The 21,651-nt window shown below is 34.5% G+C and overlaps 1 protein-coding gene across 2 annotated transcripts in view; it reads right to left on the bottom strand.

The window, feature by feature from the left end:
- dock5 (dedicator of cytokinesis 5) overlaps positions 1–18,088 on the bottom strand; it is a 58,945-nt gene extending 40,857 nt beyond the window's left edge. For both annotated transcript variants that reach the window (XM_084389229.1, XM_084389228.1), the window contains exons 1-12: positions 17,943–18,088; positions 9,724–9,807; positions 8,164–8,204; positions 7,989–8,044; positions 6,067–6,163; positions 5,748–5,896; positions 5,419–5,554; positions 4,329–4,486; positions 3,536–3,617; positions 2,910–3,039; positions 926–998; positions 588–730 (exon numbers count right to left, since the gene is read on the bottom strand). In XM_084389229.1, the coding sequence (XP_084245355.1) occupies positions 588–730; positions 926–998; positions 2,910–3,039; positions 3,536–3,617; positions 4,329–4,486; positions 5,419–5,554; positions 5,748–5,896; positions 6,067–6,163; positions 7,989–8,044; positions 8,164–8,204; positions 9,724–9,807; positions 17,943–17,985 (1,192 nt within the window). In that variant the 5' untranslated portion in view covers positions 17,986–18,088. The remainder of the gene's footprint in view (positions 1–587; positions 731–925; positions 999–2,909; positions 3,040–3,535; positions 3,618–4,328; positions 4,487–5,418; positions 5,555–5,747; positions 5,897–6,066; positions 6,164–7,988; positions 8,045–8,163; positions 8,205–9,723; positions 9,808–17,942) is intronic.
- Between the last annotated feature and the right edge of the window lie 3,563 nt (positions 18,089–21,651).

The raw sequence follows: 21,651 nt of genomic DNA, 5'->3' as shown, positions 1-21,651 counted from the left end.
ACAGACCAAACGAAAGACAGAAAGACAAGACAAACAGACCAAACGAAAGCCAGACAGACCAAATGAAAGACAGAGAGACAAGACAGACAGACCAAACGAAAGACAGACAGACACAGACAGACCAAACGAAAGCCAGAAAGACAAGACAAACAGACCAAATGAAAGACAGACAGACCAAACGAAAGACAGAGAGACAAGACAGACAGACCAAACGAAAGACAGACAGACAGACACAGACAGACTAAACGAAAGACAGAAAGACAAGACAAACAGACCAAACGAAAGACAGAAAGACAAGACAAACAGACCAAACGAAAGACAGAGAGACAAGACAGACAGACCAAACGAAAGACAGAGAGACAAGACAAACAGACCGACAGACAGACAGATAGCTATAAAACATGATTGGCCTTAAATAAAGTGCTACTAAAATAAAAAATAAAGAGTTATCCAGTTTTCATTCTCTCAAAACCAAATACTCGACTTTCATACAACAATCAAGAAACTTCCACAAGGTCACATTTGTTACCAGAGACATAAACACAAGACCAAAGATTATTTGCTTGGGCCTTTTGGTCTGAATTTACCCTGTCCTTTGTGGTTGACCTCTCGTGTTGCGATGACCTTGTTGAAGACGGCAGCCAGTGGCTCGTTCTCGCCAATGACACGAGACGGGATGAGAGGAGACATGATTAGCTGCCTCTGACGGATGTACGTTTCCATGGCAATCCTAGGAAAAGAGAGTCCAAGAGGAGAAGGACAGAACTGAAAGAAATAGCAAAACATAGCCTAGGGGTAACAGTGTATGATGGACTCTGCCGAAGATAAACAACAATGCATGAAGAAGTGCACAAAAAAAAAGCATGAAAAGAGAAACCAATCATGTAAATTAAGGATATTTTAATCTCAAAAAGGACACACTCACTGTTGAAAAGGGATGAAATACTGCTTATCATCATCATCAATTTTCCCATGGGCAATATCTGTGATATCCATGACTGTAAACACAAAGAACAGGAGGCTAGAGCTGATCCGAACCGCAGATACATTACATTTAATTATTACATTCTGTATTGTTCAAATTCCCTTAGAGAGAGAAAATAACTAAGTATTAGGTTTGAGATGTATTCAGAGGTCAAATATGTGGCGCAAACTATTCATTTCAATTCTTTGAATATGTATTAATGTTGATAAAAGATTTTTGACTAAAGATTTCAATAGACTAATTTTGAGTCTATAGAAACGTCAATATCGACTTGTGATTTGCAAGCTTGAATACCAAATGAACAGACACTAAATCATCTTCAAAATCAGATTATTAAATCTAAGAAAAACATCATTATTCTGTGATCATGCTGCCTACTCATAACTGCTTTTCCTGAAACTCTCATGTCTTTTAGCTCTCTAATTGTGTACCATCAACCATGAAAAAAAAGGACAAACATGTTTTCAACAAGATAACCCAGGTATTGTCTGTGCTCAGGATAAGCCAGTGATGCACTATGTCTTTGAGCTTATGGTAAAAAATTGCTTCAATTTTCTTCTTGAAAAATACAATGCAGGCATTCAACCTGATGTTTTTGTCAGCAGTAAAAAAAGAAGCAAAAAAAAGGTCAAAACACTTGACACAATGTCCTACTGAAACAAAAAGAAACTATTTTCCACAAATGTGGGTCACCTATAGGCTTGATACAACATCTATTCACAATCTAATCATTTCATATGACATTATTGGGTTTGACCAAGGAAAGATAATAAGAGTATCATTGGGTCTTTCAGCTACCTGCACAACTGGAAACTTTAAACTGAAATATGATAAACAGGAGAAAGAAAGGCAAGAGAACACTATAAGCTGCGAGATGCGAAACGTCATGCGTTCTTGACTTGGGAAAATCCATTTTTCGCAAAAACAAATCGGCAATACGGATAAATAATGTCTTTTGCTCAGTTATTTGACAATACGAGGCAGAGCAAAAAAAGTAAAAGTGTTATCATCAAAATACTAGAGAAACACAGATTGTTGTGATTCTCTTGATGCAATTAAACCCTTGTTCACACACATCTGTCAAGTTAAGATCTATCACCAAACAAAATGAAGTTGACGCATCCCCAAGATCATGAAAACAGACAAAAAGTGCACTCGCAGTAATGCACTCATAAGTGAAGCCCAGCAGCCAAGACAGCTGAAGAGCTTAAAAGCAGACATGTGTCATTTGTATTGTTGTTTGTGAAGAACTTGTAGTCAGCAGAACAAAATGTGTGTTATTTGAGCTGTAAAGCTGTTTGTGTCGTCCTGTTGAGGTGGAAGGAAATCTGCCTGAAACCGGTCAATATTTTTGCAATTCTGTTCCAGGATGCTAGTGGCACAGAAATGACTGAAAAAGACCTACTGTTAAATGTAATAAAATTGCATTAAAGTATATTTGTATTGTACTAAAAACATTCTCAAGTACATTTTTAATACATTTAATAGAACGTCTTTTTCACCTGGGCCTTTTTTGGATATATAATGGCTACACTTAGCTACCTTAGTTAACAAACTAATAATAAAAAATACTTGTCAACCATTTATTAATATCGGTACATTTAGTAATACATCATTAAAATAACATAAAAATCTATTAATATTATTTAATGGACCCGAGCGAACATGAACTAACAATCGAACGCTTGTGTTTTTATTAACTAACATTAACAAAGATGAATAAATACTGTGACAAATGTGTTGCTCATAATTAGTTGCATTAACTAATGTTAACTAATTGGACCTTATTGTAAACAATTTAAAGGGACAAATACTCATGGTTCTAGACATATTCCGAATATGAAGTTTGAAACGAAGAGAAGATCTAGGAAAGCTCTGGATCTTCTACAGCTATACCATCTATAAATAATCAAGAATCTAGAACCTGCTACTCCAAACGGCCTCCTCAGCCCTCCTGTGTGTTTCTTTCCGTCCTTCAGCTCCATGCATCCCACACGGATGATCTGACACACCAGGAAGAGGCGCTGTCTGATGAGGTCACTGCTGCTCAGATCCTGAACACAGGGACGTCAAAGAAGAAGAACAGCAACTATTCAAAACAATCCCATGCTTTTTATTTATTTATCATTTTTAGATTTGCTGTTCAAAGTTTGGGGTCAGAACGTTTGTTTGTTTGTTTGTTTGTGAAAGTTAAGACTTGCATTATTACAAAAAATATATATATTTCAAATAAATGGTGTTCTCTTGAACTTTCTATTCATTAAAGAATACTGAAAAAATGAATAACAGTTTCTACAAAAATATTTGTTTTCAACATTGATAAGAAGAAATGTTTCATGAGCAGCAAATCATCATATTAGAATGATTTCTGAAGGATCATGTGACACTGAAGACTGGAGTAATGATGCTGAAAATTCAGCTTTGATCACAGGAATAAATTACGTTTTAAAATATATTCAAAAAGACAAACAGTTGTTTAAAATGTTTCAACAACACAAAAATCGTACTGACCCCAAACTTTTGACCGGTAGTCAAAAAACCTGTTCTTACCGTAAAGAGTGCAGGAAGGTTGTTGAGTTTTTCGATCTCTTTCGGCATGCCTGTGCTGTCCCACCGCACCAGGAAGTTTTCACTGATAGGAAAAGACAAAATGCGTCACAAAAATTACTTCCACAAAGCTCAAACAACATTTACTAACCAAACTAGGTCTGTGGAGAAAAGGTTGCCTTTAAATGACAAGCTTATGACCAGGTCCACTTATAATGTTAAATGTTAATTTAATATTCATGACTATTTTCCACCCTCATCAAAAATCCAATGCTTTCGAAATGGGACACTTTTCAAGTTTGACTTTAATAAACGGTTTTAATGGACTCAGGATCTTTCGAGTTCTTGTCCAGTATGTTTTCATAATACAATATACCCTTTTAATTCAAAATGTCAAGGAAAATTTGATGATTCATGATGCAAGCTCTTAAATATAAAGGCTAGAACTGAAAGCAAAGAACCACATTGAGTAGGTGTTTGAGGTATCTTTTGAAAAACTATCTCGTTGACTTGTAAAGAACAGATTCGTTTTCAGTCTCTTGGACATTCTCTGTCTAACATAAAGCAACTCATGAAAAAAAATAACATGTTATTCACGGTCCAGTTTGTGCCATAATATTTTCACCACTGAAAGCGACACAAGCTGCTCTTTGAGGAATATACTGGTGTAATTCAGCTTTTAAAGAACTAAATCAACTTTCTATTTCAAACAGAAGTCCATCGATACGAAGCGGACATTAAATACTTTTGTCCTTCTGCTTTTAAAAAACAAAACAAAAGGAAGAGACGGACTCACCTGATAAATTCCGACTTGTCAGGGTCATATAATGACATGAAGAGTTCTGCGTCTTCGCCGATGTTGCATACAAAGTTTTTGAGATTCATTAGGATGCTGTACGTGTGCACGCCGCTGAAGAGGGCCTGGCGCCGTTTCTCCAGGCTCTGAAGCCGCATCTACCCAAAAAGAAAAGAGAAAATGCAGGACTGGACACAGAAGTAGTGGACAGTTTGACAAGTTATGTCATGGGTTTGATTAACAATGCTAGGGAATGCATTAGCTGTTAAAACGTATACCTGAATGCAATGGAAAAAAGCATCTGTCAAATGCAAAAAAAATTACAATTTTACAATTTAATTGTAACCTTCAAAAGATGCTTGAGAGGAAAGTCAGTGAGTTCTTTAAGTAATAATGTTTTGACATTTTTTATGCAAATAATGATTTGAAAAAGATTTTAGGCCCAATTAAAAAAAAAAAAAAAATCATATTTAAAAAGCAAGGTTTTATCACCACACCAATATGTTTAACTGTATGAATGCTGATTAGGGGGGATTATTTATTATCAAGAAATGTACAAAGAAAGCGCTCATGCAAAGTCCAAAAATACCTTTTTAATACACTTTTCAGTTGCAGGTCAATTTTAATTAACAGTCATAATTATTGCTCACCAGCCATGGAAATAACCATGCATTATAATAACTTTTACAATAACCTTTGTATTATTTTTATTATATATATTTAGCTACAGTGCTTCAAAGAGGATACATAAAAATTCCTTGTGCGATAAAAGGTTAATAGATATTTAGCCTATATAACATAACAGCAGAACAACCAACCAGTGTATCAGTTTTTCTTTAGCAGTCCATTTGTATCCTTCCTAATTTGATTCTGTCAGCTATTCCTGTGAATTTACATTGCAACTCAAACCATGCATTATACAATAAACAGCCAATTATTTTAAGTACTCATCAAATCCAATTTGGCAATAGTCATTGTGCTAATTCTGGACCCAGGGTTCAACAAGCAACTAGAAAGAAAATATTTTCCTAGTACCAGCGTGTATATTATACCAATTTGATCATGAACAGAGCAAAAACTAGTGTTTTACCTTCTCCTCCTGTATCCTCTCATCAATACTGAGGGATGCTGTCTCATGAGCCCTGAACAGACTGACCGTGCTGGTGAGTTCGGGATCTAATGTGTTTCCGGCTTCATCACGCACCACTAAATCAAGACCCAGAATCCTGTGCAACAGCCACAGTCATAGTTTACCACACAAGAGTGCTGACACATTCTTACTGTATTATCATCATTAATTATAAACAGTTGTATTAAAGCATTCCATCGACTTAAATAGGTTAAATTCAATATTTCTGCTTGAGGATATCAGCAAATCACATATCCAGACATTCACAGGTTCGGGACGCTATATCGCACCTGTTCCCATAGTCGATTTTCGCGGTGACTTTCTTCCTCAGCTCCACAAGTTCGTCGTTGGGAAGCGTGCCGGACACAATCTGCGAGCGGTACTCGATCAGACTGTAGGCCATCTGCTGAACGTTCCGGAACAGCGTGGTCTTGTTGTTCTGGTGTGTAGACGAACAATTGATTAAAAATGATATCACAGCTTACAAAACACTAGGGATGGGATTTGTCTTTGTTGAACAAACACGTTGTGGGAAGCTCTGTGTTGAGCTGAAACGGACGATGAGTTCAACTCAAACTAACCACAAATGACACAGGTGGGCTCACGTACCACGTAAAGCTTGTGCCATATTTGTGTCCATTCCCGTAGTGTGGCGCCAAGTTCCTGGACCAAAGGCAAATCTGTCGGTACGACAGTCTCTTGTTTCCTGTACATCAACAGAAGGTTAGAAGAAAAACTTGATTCAGTCAGGGTCTCAGATCATCAAATAAAAATATTTGCAGTTATTTAAACCTGGGAGACCCAAGCACTGATTTTCATCATGTTTTTTTTTTGGTTTTTTTAATGTCTATAAGAAGCCATCGTTACAAAAAGTATCATTTGGAAAACATTCGCAAAATTGCAACGCTGGGCATTTTGGTTGCAGAACGTCATTAATATTATTTGATACACTAAGTGATCATTTTTTATTAAAAACAATTCAGCATATTGAATAATCTATATTTCAGCCAGTAAGCATACAGTCATAACAAGTTAAGAAAGGTCACTAATGGACCACTTAAATAATGTAATAAATATCCAAATCAAAGCATATTTTAAATATATGTTATTCATTGAAATACTACTTATTAAAAAAAAAAAAAAAAACATACATATACATACATACATATATATATATATATATATATATATATATATATATATATATATGCTCCATTGCATGAAAACCAGTAATTTCACTTTAATGGCAATGAAAAGTTTATTAGCAAGTTATTGAAATGCCTTATTTTCAAAAATGTCACTGATAAGAGTACAATTAAAAATATTAAAATGCTAATTTAAAAGATAAATGTAAAAAAAAAGCCACTAATTTTGACTATGACTAAACATGTTGAGAATTGAGAAAATGAATTCAGTTGAAACACTTGCTTAGAAGATTGTTCAATTTGGTCCAAAACAGTCAGCAATTGTGTCAGCACTGACTATGTTGTGTGACTTTGGCATGCTGGGAGATTCAGACTATATTTTCTAGCCAAATGTGTTGCTATGATACATTTCAGAGCATTTTAATCCATATTTATTAATCATGCATTATTTTAAAGGCAGGGTAGGCGATTTGTTCCAGAAAAATTGTTTGTTATGCTGGTTGAAAGTCTCTTCACATCCTGATAACAATCACTAAGTTAAGTGGTTTAAATGTATTTTTATATGTATATATATAATCTGTGGAAGGCGTAGGACCATAAAATGTTTGTCCAATCATTGCATTCGGTCCAAATTCAATGATACGATGTCCTACATGCCTGTCAACGTATGCATTTCCATATCTCCGCACACCTGTTTGCGCAGACATCACGTGACGTCATCAGCGTGATTCATGCTATGCAGAGTTAGACAGACGTCAGTCACCGAGCGCCGCAAACGAAACAGCAGCCGCCTTATACAGTTCCTCCTGAACCAAAACCACCAGCTTATGCTTCGTTCAAGCCATAACTACTGTCATTTGGAAGTGATGGAATCCCGTGACGTTATACTCGGAGCGGTTCGTGACTTGAATTTATGCGTTTCAATGGCAACACTATCAACGTCGAAATTAATTTGCAGCAGTCAGGTGGTACAGGTCAGAGCTCTTTAAGTTATGTTCATTATTATTGTAATGTTATGTGCTTTGAGACATGAGGAAGTTTAATGCCGTTTCTCGTGACGCTTTTTTTTTGCTCCCTGCTGTGCGTGTTTATGTGTTTTTAAGGAGGCATGGCTTTGGAGACACTCTGAAGAGAGGGTTGGATCTCATGCTTTCAAAAATAACTTGCTATTTCTAGCCCCTCCGAAAATTGCCTACCCTACCTTTAACTGCTTTGAACAAGTGTCACAATCGTGCAACAGTGGGTGTCAGAGTAAACGAGAAAACTACAAGCCACGGTAGATGACTGGAACAGTAGATCTTTCTGACAGCACATGGTTAAATAAGTGATTGACAATTTTTCATTAATGAATTATAGAGCATAATTAACATATGATCTGCCTCTTACCCAGTTCCCTCAACTTTCGCTTCTTTCAGATGAATATAGTTGGCAGGGAAAATGCCCTTTGAAATAAGACAAAGAAGCATTTGTGAGAACCCACGCAATTCATTCCGCCTGCTGCAGAATGTCAGGTAATGATTAGATTGTCATTTTATCAGTAGGATGATAATTATCCCAACACCTTTTGTGATTTCTGTCGTAGTGTGTATCCTCGGTACCACCCTGAGAGAAGGAAGGAAAAAGAACAGATCTTTTTAGAAAGATGATGCCACATGGCAGAGCTATATTCTTATATTATTTATATAACAGTATAAGGCAGATGTTCTGTTCGGATCTAACAATATCACGAGCGAAAATATTGAAACTAAGGCAGTTGTAAATAACAAAAATTAGGTTTTCTATTTTTAAATAAATCATATTTACAAGAAGAGGGACATTAATGCAAGCACTACAAAGTCATAATTACCAGTTGGAAACTCTGTATTGTCTTCAAAACACAGCTTTCAGAGTTGGGGGTGTAAATTAAATAATAATGGTGGAAGCTGATTAATGATAATGGTAATATAATAAAGTTTACTTTGTGAATGTTGACTGTACAAATTAGTTTGAGTGCATTTTGTGTTCTGTTGAAGAAGAATATCTATAAACCTTGCCAGAAAATACTTATTTAGCGAGTTTACAAGAAGACAGATTTACACAAAATGTCCAATCATTCTTTGCTGTAGTGGAGAATGCTAAAATGCACAGATAAAGCATCAATTGTGTGCATAATGCACAGTCCTTTCCTATTCATTTTGTTGTATTGGTGCTAAAAGGTTTAAGGAAAAAAACTGAAATTGGCCAATCTGTCCCATTTTATTCAGACAAAATCACTTGAATTTACATTACAACTTTAACTTCCAAACTTAAAGGTTTAAGTCCATCACAGATGGAATGGTATTTTGAAATCAGATGGATGTTTATTTTTTTAAGCTGCATGTGGACAGCAAAGTTAAAAACCCTTGTCCACAAAAATATGAAACAGCCCAACTGTTTTCAACATAATAATCAGAAATGTTTCTTGAGCAGCAAATCAGCATATTATAATGACTTCTGAAGGATCATGTGACACTGAAGACAGGAGTAATGATGCTGATAATTCAGCTTTGATCACAGGAATAAATTACATTTTAAAATATATTCAAATAGAAAATTGTTATTGAAATTTGAAAATTGAATTTTTTTTAAATTGTAATAATATTTGACAATATTGCAGTATTATACCCATTGCAAACCTGTATGACTTCCTTTCTTCTGAAGAACACAAAAGAAGATTTTTTTTATTATTATTATTACTTTAAATGTCGTAACACAGAAAAAAAGAAAGTCTTACATATTTGCAATAACATGCGGGTCAGTAAATTCAGAGATAATTTATATTTTTGTGTGAACTATCCCTTTGACGCCAGCTTAACGGTCAGAGAGAGTAGAAAACGGTCATGGAAATAAACTTTTAACATTATAAGTGGACTTTGGTTAAATAAACTGCAACAAAGTGTAAAATATGATCTCTTTAAATCCTCTAAGCAAATGGTGCTTAATTTGTGTGTTCAGGTCATGTGTGAAGTCCATTCATTCGAACATCTCTCAAAGCTACACCAGAACTGGGATACCCCAGATTAAGTGTTCAGTGCAAGTGTGAACACGCAATCAGAAAGTGTAGGTGGACGTGTCTAAACGTGTCCAAGAACTCAACACTCACCTTCAAACGTCTCAAGTATGTGTACCGTGTCCCCAACCTGAAGACTCAGCTCTGGCTCTCCTTTGGCATCATAGTTATAGATAGCTGAAATTTAGACAAGAGTGTGTCACAAAGAGAAAACAAAAAACAAAAACAACAAGGCTGCTGTCTGTCCTGTGACAGAGGGAAAAAATGACAGCGCACAAACTGTTGCACAAGTTCTTAAGAGGAAAGTTCTCAAGTTCTGCAGGGAAACAGCCACTTGACATGTCTGACGCCTATCGGAATGACTCAGATCTCCAAACAACGTCAAATGCAACCCAAACTCCCTGTGAGATTACAACAAAAAATGATTTTGCACGTTTATTTTGCCCTTAAAAACATGCCATCATGACGCAAGGACGTTGCTTTGCAGTTGACAGGGTGTTCTGGGTGGTTATACTGGTCAAAAGAGCCCACGTCATCTGGTCATTTACTAAACAGTGCAAATTAGTGTGAGAGCGCAATTCCAAAAAAGTGCCAATGGCAGTGAAAAGCTCTGCTCGTGATCGACTGACAACCTGCAAATTAAAGAACAGTCCAAAGGAGTCTTTATAATATAATAAAGATAACTTTAAAGGCATGGTATGTAAGTTTTGCCGCTAGAGGTCGCTTATTCAAAACAATAACAAAGGCATAGCCTGATGACGCTGTGAATGAGTGTGGAATCATGGGAGTTGTCATCTTATATGACGTCACTGGCAAGGCGCCGCAATGACACGGACCGTTGCACTGGTTAAAATAGCTGATTTCTCTGGATTTAAAGCTACACTGTGTAATTTTTAAAGTTGATTCTTAGCAAAAAACACTTTGTTCTTTCAAAATGATATGTGCTCATTAATGTGTAATTACTTCTACCAATTAATCAAGTATTCTCGTAAGCTTAGAATCTGCCATTTAGAATACATACGAGCGAGTCGCTCGAATGGCGGCAGCCATGTTGAAAATACATTAGCCTAAGAGGGACATACCTGGAAATTCAAGCTTCGCCTTTCGCGTTTTTACACTCAGTGGCACCGTGACGAATGCGAGGGGGAGATTACCCGCGACTGACGGCAGATTCGAATTAATACGGCCACCGTAGGAGTTAAAACGCCCTCGGAATGGGAGGGGCTAGAAAGTAATATTCAGTTGGTAGTCATAAACAATTTCACCACTAGATGGGAGAAAATCCTACACAGTGTAGCTTTAAACATTGTTGGAAACATTTTGGAAACATTACACAGGTCAACAAAATACATAACATTGTTTTGATGGTTTTTGGACATTTTAATCCATTGAGCCTTTACCTATTCTATATAATAAAAAATAACTATTTTATTCCTTAAATTGTTCAATTGTTTTAAAAATGACACTGTATGTTGGTAATTGATTAACTCACTTATGATTGCTTGTAATCAATGATTTGATGATGATTTATTTTATGATGATGATTGTTATGTTAGATCCTTTCTTGGCACACTTAAAATAAACCTCAACCTCAAAGATTCAGGGACAGCAGTATTAATAGTGACGCTTGTCTTAGCAAAAATAAGTCAATTTCATCATGCTGTAGGGGATACAACAGACGACAGGAGAGTTTGTGATATACTTGGATGCAATATTGGCTTGCACAAACAGCATCTGAAATGTTGGGCACTGTACAAGTGCCGATTTGTGGAATGTGAACACACTAAAAGGTGCTGAGTGCTTTCCTCATACTAGTAGTAACATTTTTGGGCTGTTGAACTGCAGATGAACCTGAGAGTGCATGTCTGAAGGACACTAGTGGGAGTGCAAGATATCTTTGTGCCATGCATCTGCCTCCACACTGCCTTCCATCTGCTACACACAAAAAATTAGAGTGTGTGCATACAAAGATGAAGTCTAGGAAAGTTTAGCACACTAACACAATTCTGTTTGCATCACTGAATCGTTCATTTCCTGTTTATCACTGTAAAGCTGTATTGTAAAAAACATAATATATATAGAGGTAGCTTGACTTTCCTCATTCCGCATTCACACATTAAATTACATTAAAGAAACAGTGTTATGACAAAGCAATCACTGAAACGTGATTGGCTGATACTAGGGGTGGGCGATAAACCAGTTTGTCAATCGATGTAACTAAACTGAACAGTATCATATCTCAATTGTGCAAAGCACATGGGTCACTTTAAACATTCCCTGCGAAGAAGAAAATGATCAGTCGCTAAGCCTCACCGCCTTTACTGTCTCTAAAGCTGTCAAGCCCTCCTACTAGCACTTCCTCGAAAGCTGTCGTCAAACATGAATAGAACCAATGGAATTGAGTGAGTTAGCACAGACATTATTAAATAACACATTATATCATTATATATATATATATCAATTAAATAAATAGATAATATGTGTGTGCGTATACATATATATATGTGTGTATATATATATATATATATATATATATATATATATATATATATATATATATATATATATATATATATATATATATATATCCCTTAAACAGGCAAGAGTAGAAAATGATAAGCAAAAAATAATTTCATGTAATTTTTTATATCATCTGGACTTAAGTAAAACATATCCAAAAGAATTTTTGAAATATTTTATATATTTTGGATTTTATGAGTTGTGACTCCCAGGTCACGTTGCCTGTTTAGGGTATAAAAAAAGGACCAAATCTATAACTGTAACTGCCATTGCATGTTTAAAACAATTATACCCTATACTTCTCCTGATCTAATGTTGACAAATTATATATCATTCGAAAGCTTACGATCTCAAGATTCAGCCTGTGAAAACTGTTTTGAAATCGGACCCTGCCTTACCATAAAAATGGTACTTTAACCCCTTAACTGTCACCCCCTTTTTGAGAATGGACATTAAAATGCACTATTCAAACTTAAATGGTTGTAATTCAAGAATGCTTTTGGGTATAGACCTAAGTTTGGTCTTGTTTTAAAGAAAACACTCTGCAGATTATTGCTGAAGTGAAAGCACTTAAAAAAATGAAAGTATGAAAAAGTTATGGAAGTTTAAATTTACAGTAAATCAAATATACTGTACTTAATATTCTTTTATATAAAATATCTATTTTACAAAATATGTTTTACTCTAAAATTAATATAAAATCAAAGCCATATATCTAACCATGTTTTGTTCCAAATTTGAAGTTGATATCACAAAACTTGAAGTTCCCATGAGATTCTGTTTAGGCGTAATACCAGAAATAGCCACCGGGTGACATACATTCCATTGAATTTAATTGTATGCATTCTGCTGTAACAAATTAATACATTTCTGTCCAAATATCACTTCTGTCACAAAATATCAAACCTTGAGACTCAGACCTTTCTGACAATATTTTGTCAAGATTAGAAAAGGTTTTGATCACAAATTATGAAACATGATTACGCCCAAAAGGGCTGGAGCCAGAGAAAAGAATTTAGACTACCGTTTCTATGGTAACGCAATGTCCAATTTCAAAGCGGTTTTCACAGGATGAATTCTGAGTTTGTAAGCTTTCAAATGATACCTAATTTATGATAACTACTAAAATATGTGATGTAATAAAAAAGGTGACAAAAAGATAATATTATATTTTAGAGTATAATATATATATATATATATATGTTATGCTTTTTAGAGGATAATATTATTTTATCATTTTTTATTGACAAATACTAGATTATATGTTTTATTATGAACTTTTAGCATGAAAACCAAAGTTTCAATTATTAAAAGTGTGTGCGTCGACTTTTTGTGACAAACGCCAGAACTCCTGTTACGATGTAGATTTTTTGAGGTGCCCTCTTGTCATAAATTCATCTATTACTGTTCCTACATAATTTGTAACAAAAAACAGAGCTAGAATATCTATTTAGGAGTCTTAGACCTTTCCAACGATATATAGTTTGTCATGATTAGATTAGGATTTAATTGTAATATAGTGAATTAAAAACTCAAAATACACAGATAGTCAAAATTAGAGTTAATCCCTTTTTTATACCCTAAACAGGCAACGTGACTCAGGAGTCACATATATTTCAAAACGTGCTAAATAACAACATGAACAACATATTAATTATTTTTCTTCTTCAGCACTTTAAGACAATGTTCACAATTAATGTTAGCAGTATTATTATTATTTTTCCAGAAGAAAAGTAAGTTTAATATATATTTACTTTCCTCAAAATCTGAATGTCCTGCACCACCGGTAGCCATGTTGGATTTAGGTCAGGCTGACTAATTTATCACAAAAAACTTGAAGCAAATCATGTGACCAGCATATTCAAGACAGACCAGGCTGTGATAAATGATAAAAGGATTTGATGAAAAAATCGTTCTTAGGCCCCAAAAAAGACAATAAAAACTATGTGACTCGTGAGTCACGTTGCCTGTTTTAGGGATATATATATATATATATATATATATATATATATATATATATATATATATATATATATATATATATATGTATAAAACGTTTTCTTAAAAATAATTTATAAATTCAGTCCAGTGTGACCAAATCTGTGACATATTTAGAATAAAACCAGTTATATCTATATATTTCATAGTAAATTAATACTTTTATTCAGCAAGGATGCAATAAATTGTGCACAATGCACAAAAGTGACAGTAAAGACATTTTAAAATGTTAAAAAAAAAAGATTTTAAACAAATTATGTGCTTTCTATTCATCAAAGAATCCAGAAAAAATATATTTTCATAAAAATATTACGCAACAACAACAATGAAGACTGGAGTAATGATGCTGAAAATTCAGCTTTGCCTTTACAGGAATAAATTACATTTTTAAATAAAATATATTAAAACATAGGATAATAGAAAAATAGTTATTTTGACTTGCAATAATATTTCACAGTATTTTGTTGATCAATTAAATACAGCCTTGGTGAGCATTAGAGACTTTTGAACAGCAGGGTATGTATAAATGTTTTGCTTAAATCTCCCACTCATGATGCATTAAACAATAAAAAAAGATCAAGTACAGCTAAAAAATAATGTTTTTTTCAATGCCACACTATCTACAGCCGATGACACTCAGCCCAGGGGAAAATAGCTCAGGCCTTGTTCAGGCATGCACATTGTTCAGTTCAAATAAAGACTCGTAGATAAACCAAAAAAGCTTGAGGCTACGTTTCCTAACATGCTTCCACTAGCGCACTGCAGATCTCAAGCACACTCAACTGAGAAATCTGTCCGCTTCTTTTTCACGGGCTTCTTTCGGTTTAATCTACAGCTGAGTTTGTATAGAACAGGTTCATTACAATATGACATTCTTTGCACATTGAAGAAAAGAAAATGCGCTACCACCATATCTCACAACTCATAAAATCAGCACATAAACTTCGCTCAGATTAATCATTTATAAGGTGCGTGAAATTTCCTGTCCACACCCAAATGAATCTAGATCTCAGAGGAGTGTCAAACACAAAGGAGAATTTCACCACCCCAGGTTACATTTAGAACATATTAAGACTTTTTATCACTTCAAAAAAGCTGTAACGGTCTTCAGTTCACACACTAGGCACCATTTGAGCGTGTGATTTGTTGTTGGCCAAATGGGCCATAGAGGTGTCACAGTGTTAGCCTGGTGCATGCTGGGATGTGGGCTCTGCTAACAGGCTCTATTCTGACCGTCTTTGTGTAGGCTCGTCTATGACATCACTGACAAGCAAGTCACACACTAGCACACTGCCATTTGTCATTTTGCCATAAGCATTTTTATGCGCTTCGCTCAAGTACCACGATGAACAGAGCCATTTCAAAGAGTAAATATGTGATAGCGCTTCACAAGGGCAGTGAGACTAATGCCTTGTGGTTATAGTGACAAGCAAAAAAATGTGCTGAAGTCATGGTGCAAAAACAGCTTGAATGAGTGCGATTAGAGTTCAGAAGCAACAAAAACATTGGTTACACTTTATTTGGATGGTCCACTTAGACATTCTACTAACTATAAGTAACTTGTATTGCATAATAAGTATTAGTAGACTGTTCTGGTAAGTAGAATAGTTGCAAAGCTATAGTCAGTAGAATGTCTATTTGTGGAGCTTCAAAATAAAGTGTTATCAGATACTAAGCAGACAGTACTCTACTAATACTCTAATGACTGCTAGTTGACACATAGTTGCAAAGTTACTTATAGTAGGCCTAAATGTCTAAAGTGGACCATTGAAATAAAGTGTTATCACTTATATACAGCATTAATTAACCTTTGTAAATGTTAGTGAATATAAATGTTCACCCTAATGTACAGATGTAACTTTTGATTTAAGAAATGCATTCGTAAATGTTGAGATTAACATTAACTACGACTAATACATGCTGTAGAAGTATCATTGTTAGTTCATGTTAACTAATGTAGTTAACAAATGTTAACAAATACAACCTTATTGTAAAGTGTTACCACAAAAAGCACCTTTAATTCAAATTCCTCAAGTGTATGTTAAAGTCCTCGGGCAGGAAAACCGGCTGAGTATGAACCAGACTGCTTGATGTCTGACCAACAGATTACATATCCCTTAAGAACATTCCACCACAACAATCCATCCTGTGTGCGTTAAACTGGCCAGCTGACCACTCTTGGTATAAACACTAAGTACAGTATCGCACCAGAGCTACAGAATAAATACATGTACATCAACCAGGGTCAGAAATTAACCAGCGCTCAGGGGGAAAAGGTCGACAAAAGTACTCCAAATATTAAAATGCGCTCTGAATCTGTTATCTAACATGTACCGTATGACATAATGTAGTGAAGAGTTGAATATGGGTGTAGTGCCTCTGAAGAACATTTTTAAAAATCATACCGTCCCTAGACTTTTGAACGTAGTGTATGTTTTTTGAAAATCATGAAAATCATAAATTCAGTCCAGTATGTCCAAACATTGCACATCCCGATTCAAACCATTATCGAAAGTAGGCTATATTTTTTATACATTGACTGTTCCAGTAAATAAAAATTACTTATATATATATATATAAACAAATTATGTTAGATGCAATTAATCGAGAAAGAATGCTTAAATCTCCCACCTCTAGCTGATGCATTAACATTAAATATTAAATGTACTCCCTCTCCAGACACGGTAGCTATCAGATTTGCTCTTAATTACTGTTTCAGGGCCAAGTTTTGTTGAATGTGTAGATAATATTAAGTGTTTTTTGTTTGTTTTTTAGGAAAACATGCAGAAAACAGAGACTGGACAATTGCATGAAGCAAGCAGAGCATTTACTGTGTTATGATATCTTGTGAATTTTAAGTTGATTTAATTAAGAGTTTTAACTCTTAAGTAAGCGCTTTAACTGTCCTCAGAATTGAAGTCATTTCAAATGAAGCAAGTGACATAAATTGGATGATTGGAAAAATAAATGCAAATCTAATTAAGATTCATCAAAAAAAAAAAAAAAGAAAAAAAAAAAAAGAATCAATTCCAGTGAGCAAATGTTGCTCTTGAACAAAAAAAGTAAGAGCAAATTGCAAATGCACAATTGGGTACTATCAACTAAAAATTAAACTGCACAGCATAGCCTGTTAGCTGACCACAAATGTATGCAAATGTCCTTTATTGTTGTTTGTGTGTGGGTTGATATGGGCATTTGCGAAACAATCCAGCAACTGTATATGTCAGTGAGCAGTGAGAGATAAAAGAGTTCCTTCTGGTTGACTTTATGGGTGTGTTAACCTGAGCTCATGTGCACAGATTAATGTGACTGGAAGGGAAATGCTGTTTATGACTGTGATCACTGTAACTCTGGCCGCACTGTTGCTGTATTTATTGTAATTGTATTGTCCTGTCAAGCCTCCAGGAAAAAAAAAACATTCACTGTACTGTGTACTTATATATACACAATAAAGCAAAGTATACTAAAATAAACATGTTGTTTGTGACCATAAAGTGCAATGAGATACCCATCCAATCTTCTGAAACAAAATGTCAACAAATCTTAACCATTTCGCTCTATTAAACCACCTGAGTAGTTTGTGTATAATAACTTGACAACTTTTCATACAGGTATCATTAGCGCGCGTGTGTGTGTGTGTGTGTGTGTGTGTGTGTGTGTGTGTGTGTGTGTGTGTGTGTGTGTGTGTGTGTGTTCAGGTAAAGGTGCGGCTGAACGCTCCTCAAACTCCAACGCAAGTTTCCAGAGTGAAACATAGGGTACAAACTAACGAAAGCGCTTTGAAAGTCACTCACCCACTCCGTATTTCTCTCTTTTAGTGGGAATCCAGAGCGTCATGGCAGAAAAACTTGAGAGAAGTTAAATTAATCATATGAATAATAATAGTGTTGTGGAGTAGCAGGGCTGCAGCGGTCCGAACATCACAGTTCCGGTGTTACGCAAAGAACGTGCGTGAGCGCGCGCGTGTGTGTGTGTGTGTGTGTGTGTGTGTGTGACGCGCCCTCACTCTTTCACACATACAGAGAGAGAATTTCATTGAAATCTAAAAGTTTATGCATTCATTAATATTCATTTTTAAACACAAAAACTGCTAAATACCAAAAGTTGTCAGGACATAACGTCAATGTGCTATATAGTTTAGATTTGGTTATGGGTTTACAATTAGGTTATAGGGTAAAGGTTAGGGTTATGCAGATAGATAGATAGATAGATAGATAGATAGATAGATAGATAGATAGATAGATAGATAGATAGATAGATAGATAGATAGATAGATAGATAGATAGATAGATAGATAGATAGATAGATAGATAGATAGATAGATGTTATGTTCTTATAGATGGCTGTTTTATTCCTCCTTTGTCTAAAGTTTGTAGTCTGTGTTTATTGTCAATTTTGTCTGTTTATGTCTGAGACTGCTTTTTTTTTTTTTTTTTCTCCTGGCTTTGCAATGAGTGAATGAATGAAACAATGAACAATAAAACTGTCATGGACTTTGAGTAAACAGTCATTCTTGTCATTTTGAGGAAGTCCATGGGATGCATGCCCATATTTCCCCCTCACTATATATATTTTAACAGGGTGGGAAAAAATGCAGTCTTTTTACCGTTTTAGATTTAGTACGTGCATGGCTTTAATCATTTTTACAATAATTTCAAGGACTGTGAACTGAGCCAGAATGAGATGAGATGGGAAGGAATGTTTGGAATCTACTATTGTTACAGCAACTGCTACATCTGTGTGTGTGTGTGTGTGTGTGTGTGTGTGTGTGTGTGTGTGTGTGTGTGTGTGTGTGTGTGTGTGTGTGTGTGTGTGTGTGTGTGTGTGTGTGTGTGTGTGTGTGTGTGTGTGTGTGTGTGTGTGTTCTCATCCCCCTGATTTCGGCAGGACCCCAGCTGTTTAAGTGTGGATTTAACTAACTACCCCTCTCATATGATTGCCACTTCTGTGTCTCCAATTTATTTGGTCAAAACTAATTCCATTATCCTCCTGCAAACACAGAGACCTTCAGTTGCCAACTAAATGTGTTGAGAGAACATTCTGCTCTGGCTTATTGTTCTGCCTTCATTTGTATTCAAATTCAGGGTTTGGATGATTCAGCAAACAACTCTGAGCATTTGGTCACTATAGGCTATAATTCCTTTAAATTTTAACATTGGTGTTTATGTTCTTAACATCTGACTCTTCATTCTTGGGTTGAATCTTACAAACTCCACCAACCAGTCAATAAAACTGTTGAACACATACACAAGCTATCTATATATTTTTAATGATCCAGTCTTAGAGTTTCAACTTCAGTGCTCTTTATAAGTGAAAATACTAGTGAATTTCAGAAGTAGACAGGAGAACTGAAATGCGGAATGAATTATGCCCAATGACAGAATATCAAATTAGTCATCTTCTTAAAGCCCTTCCAAAGGCTCAAAGCTTGATTTTTTATATAGGGACAGAGTGCCATCTAATGTTTACTGTGAGTCACTACATTCATCTCAGTGTTTTATTCAAATCAAGCATTCTGATTCTGAGGTAAAAAAAAACACTGTGCAATAGAAAATTAAGAACAAGAATGCCATAGATCTAAAAATGTAATAATTTCATTTAATTTAATTGGTAGTTGGTATCTGTTAGTAATTGTTAGTAGTATTTTATTTAATTTATTTAATTTATTTATTTAATTTATTTAATTTATTTAATTTATTTAATTTATTTAATTTATTTATTTAATTTATTTAATTTATTTATTTAATTTATTTAATTTATTTATTTAATTTATTTATTTAATTTAATTTATTTAATTTATTTATTTAATTTCTTTCTTTATTTCTTTCTTTATTTCTTTATTTATTTATTTTATTTTATTTATTTATTTATTTATTTATTTATTTTATTTATTTATTTATTTATTTATTTATTTATTTATTTATTTATTTATTTATTTAATTAATTTAATTTAATTTAATTTATTTATTTATTTATTTATTTATTTATTTATTTATTTATTTTATTTTGGGGGGGTCATTCTTTATCATTCTTGGATGTTCAACTTTACTTTAATTTAATTTAATTCTAGGTTAGTATTTTATTTTATTTTATTTTATTCTTATATAATTGAACTATAATCCTTGGATGTTCTACTGGTCTTTTTAATTTAATTTAATTTAATTTAATTTTATTTTATTTTATTTTATTTTATTTTATTTTATTTTATTTTATTTTATTTTATTTTATTTTATTTTATTTTGGAATTTAAATATAATCCTTGGATAATGGACTTTGAGTCAGGAACATCATAAATGGGATCTGAAGGTCGTGATCTGTCAACATTATAGAAAACCACCTTAAAAATCATATTTGATTTGTTTTAGCCTATTGTGCATAATTCACAGTTGCACATTGTTTTGAGTGGTTACTTTGCACTGGTTTACTTTTTTTATCTCCTCAGTCATTAACTGACTCATCAGTGAGGAATGTGCCCTTTAGCCAGTGCACAAAACCTTCAAACTCACCCATAGAGTCAAAGCCAAAGTACCTGAAGTGTTTAACAGCGGACAAACAGTTAGCAGAGCAAGATGTTGAGTCAGTATTTAACCATAAACTGTAAAGAAAGAAAAAAACATTTTATGACTGGACAGTAGGGTGCACATAGTCTTATACTGGAGAAGTAGAGGATTTTTTTGTCTATAAAGATAACAGTATTACGAACTGCAATGTAGAGAAACAAATTGGCAAAAACACAGCTGGCATTACCTGATCACATTAACACTGAGTATGGCATTATATAATCAGGGTCTGTATTTATAAATCCCTAGCTGGTCATGGTTTACATATTGCTCAAAACAATTTATTCAACAAATATTGAGGAGTGACGCACAAAATTTACTTCTGCATTACATTTTGTGTGTACACAATGTATGTCTGTATGTCTCTGCACTGTAAAAAATAACAAAACAAAATATTTGATCAATAAGTTATGACAACATATGTTTTGCCACTGCTTCAACTCATCTAAATAAGTTAAGTAATTTTCAACTTTTTTTCATAAGTTTAACAAGATTCAGCCAATTTTTTAAAAGTCAGTTTAACGTAATTTAAGTTGAAATGACTTAAACGTCCAAGTTGGTTGTACTTAAAAATGTAAAGGTATTGCAGAGGATTTTCTTTTTCCGGGTGGATCATCAAGACTATTGGTCCTCCTAGTATGTTTACGTAAGGCCGTCGTACGTGCTCGTCCCTAGGTAGTTTTCGCTTTCTGCGCATGCGCACTTTCGGGTGTGTGTGTGTGTGTGGTGAGCTACGGTTTCAGCCATTCATTGAAGCTCGCCCGTTCTCACCGGGTTTTTTCAAAATGTCTGAGGGTCGCAAGAGAAAAAGTGTCTACGAATTGTATGACAAGAAGAGAAAGGCCTTCTTGTTTCAAGAAAGAAACAAGACCAGAGTGTTTTTTGGGAGTATATTTCACACGCTGGCATGCGCTAAAAGCACAGGTTGGGCTTCCCACTGATG

The sequence above is a fragment of the Rutilus rutilus genome (genome assembly GCF_951802725.1).
Source record: "Rutilus rutilus genome assembly, chromosome: 19".
NCBI lineage: Eukaryota > Metazoa > Chordata > Actinopteri > Cypriniformes > Leuciscidae > Rutilus > Rutilus rutilus.
This window is presented reverse-complemented; position numbering and strand designations above follow the sequence as displayed.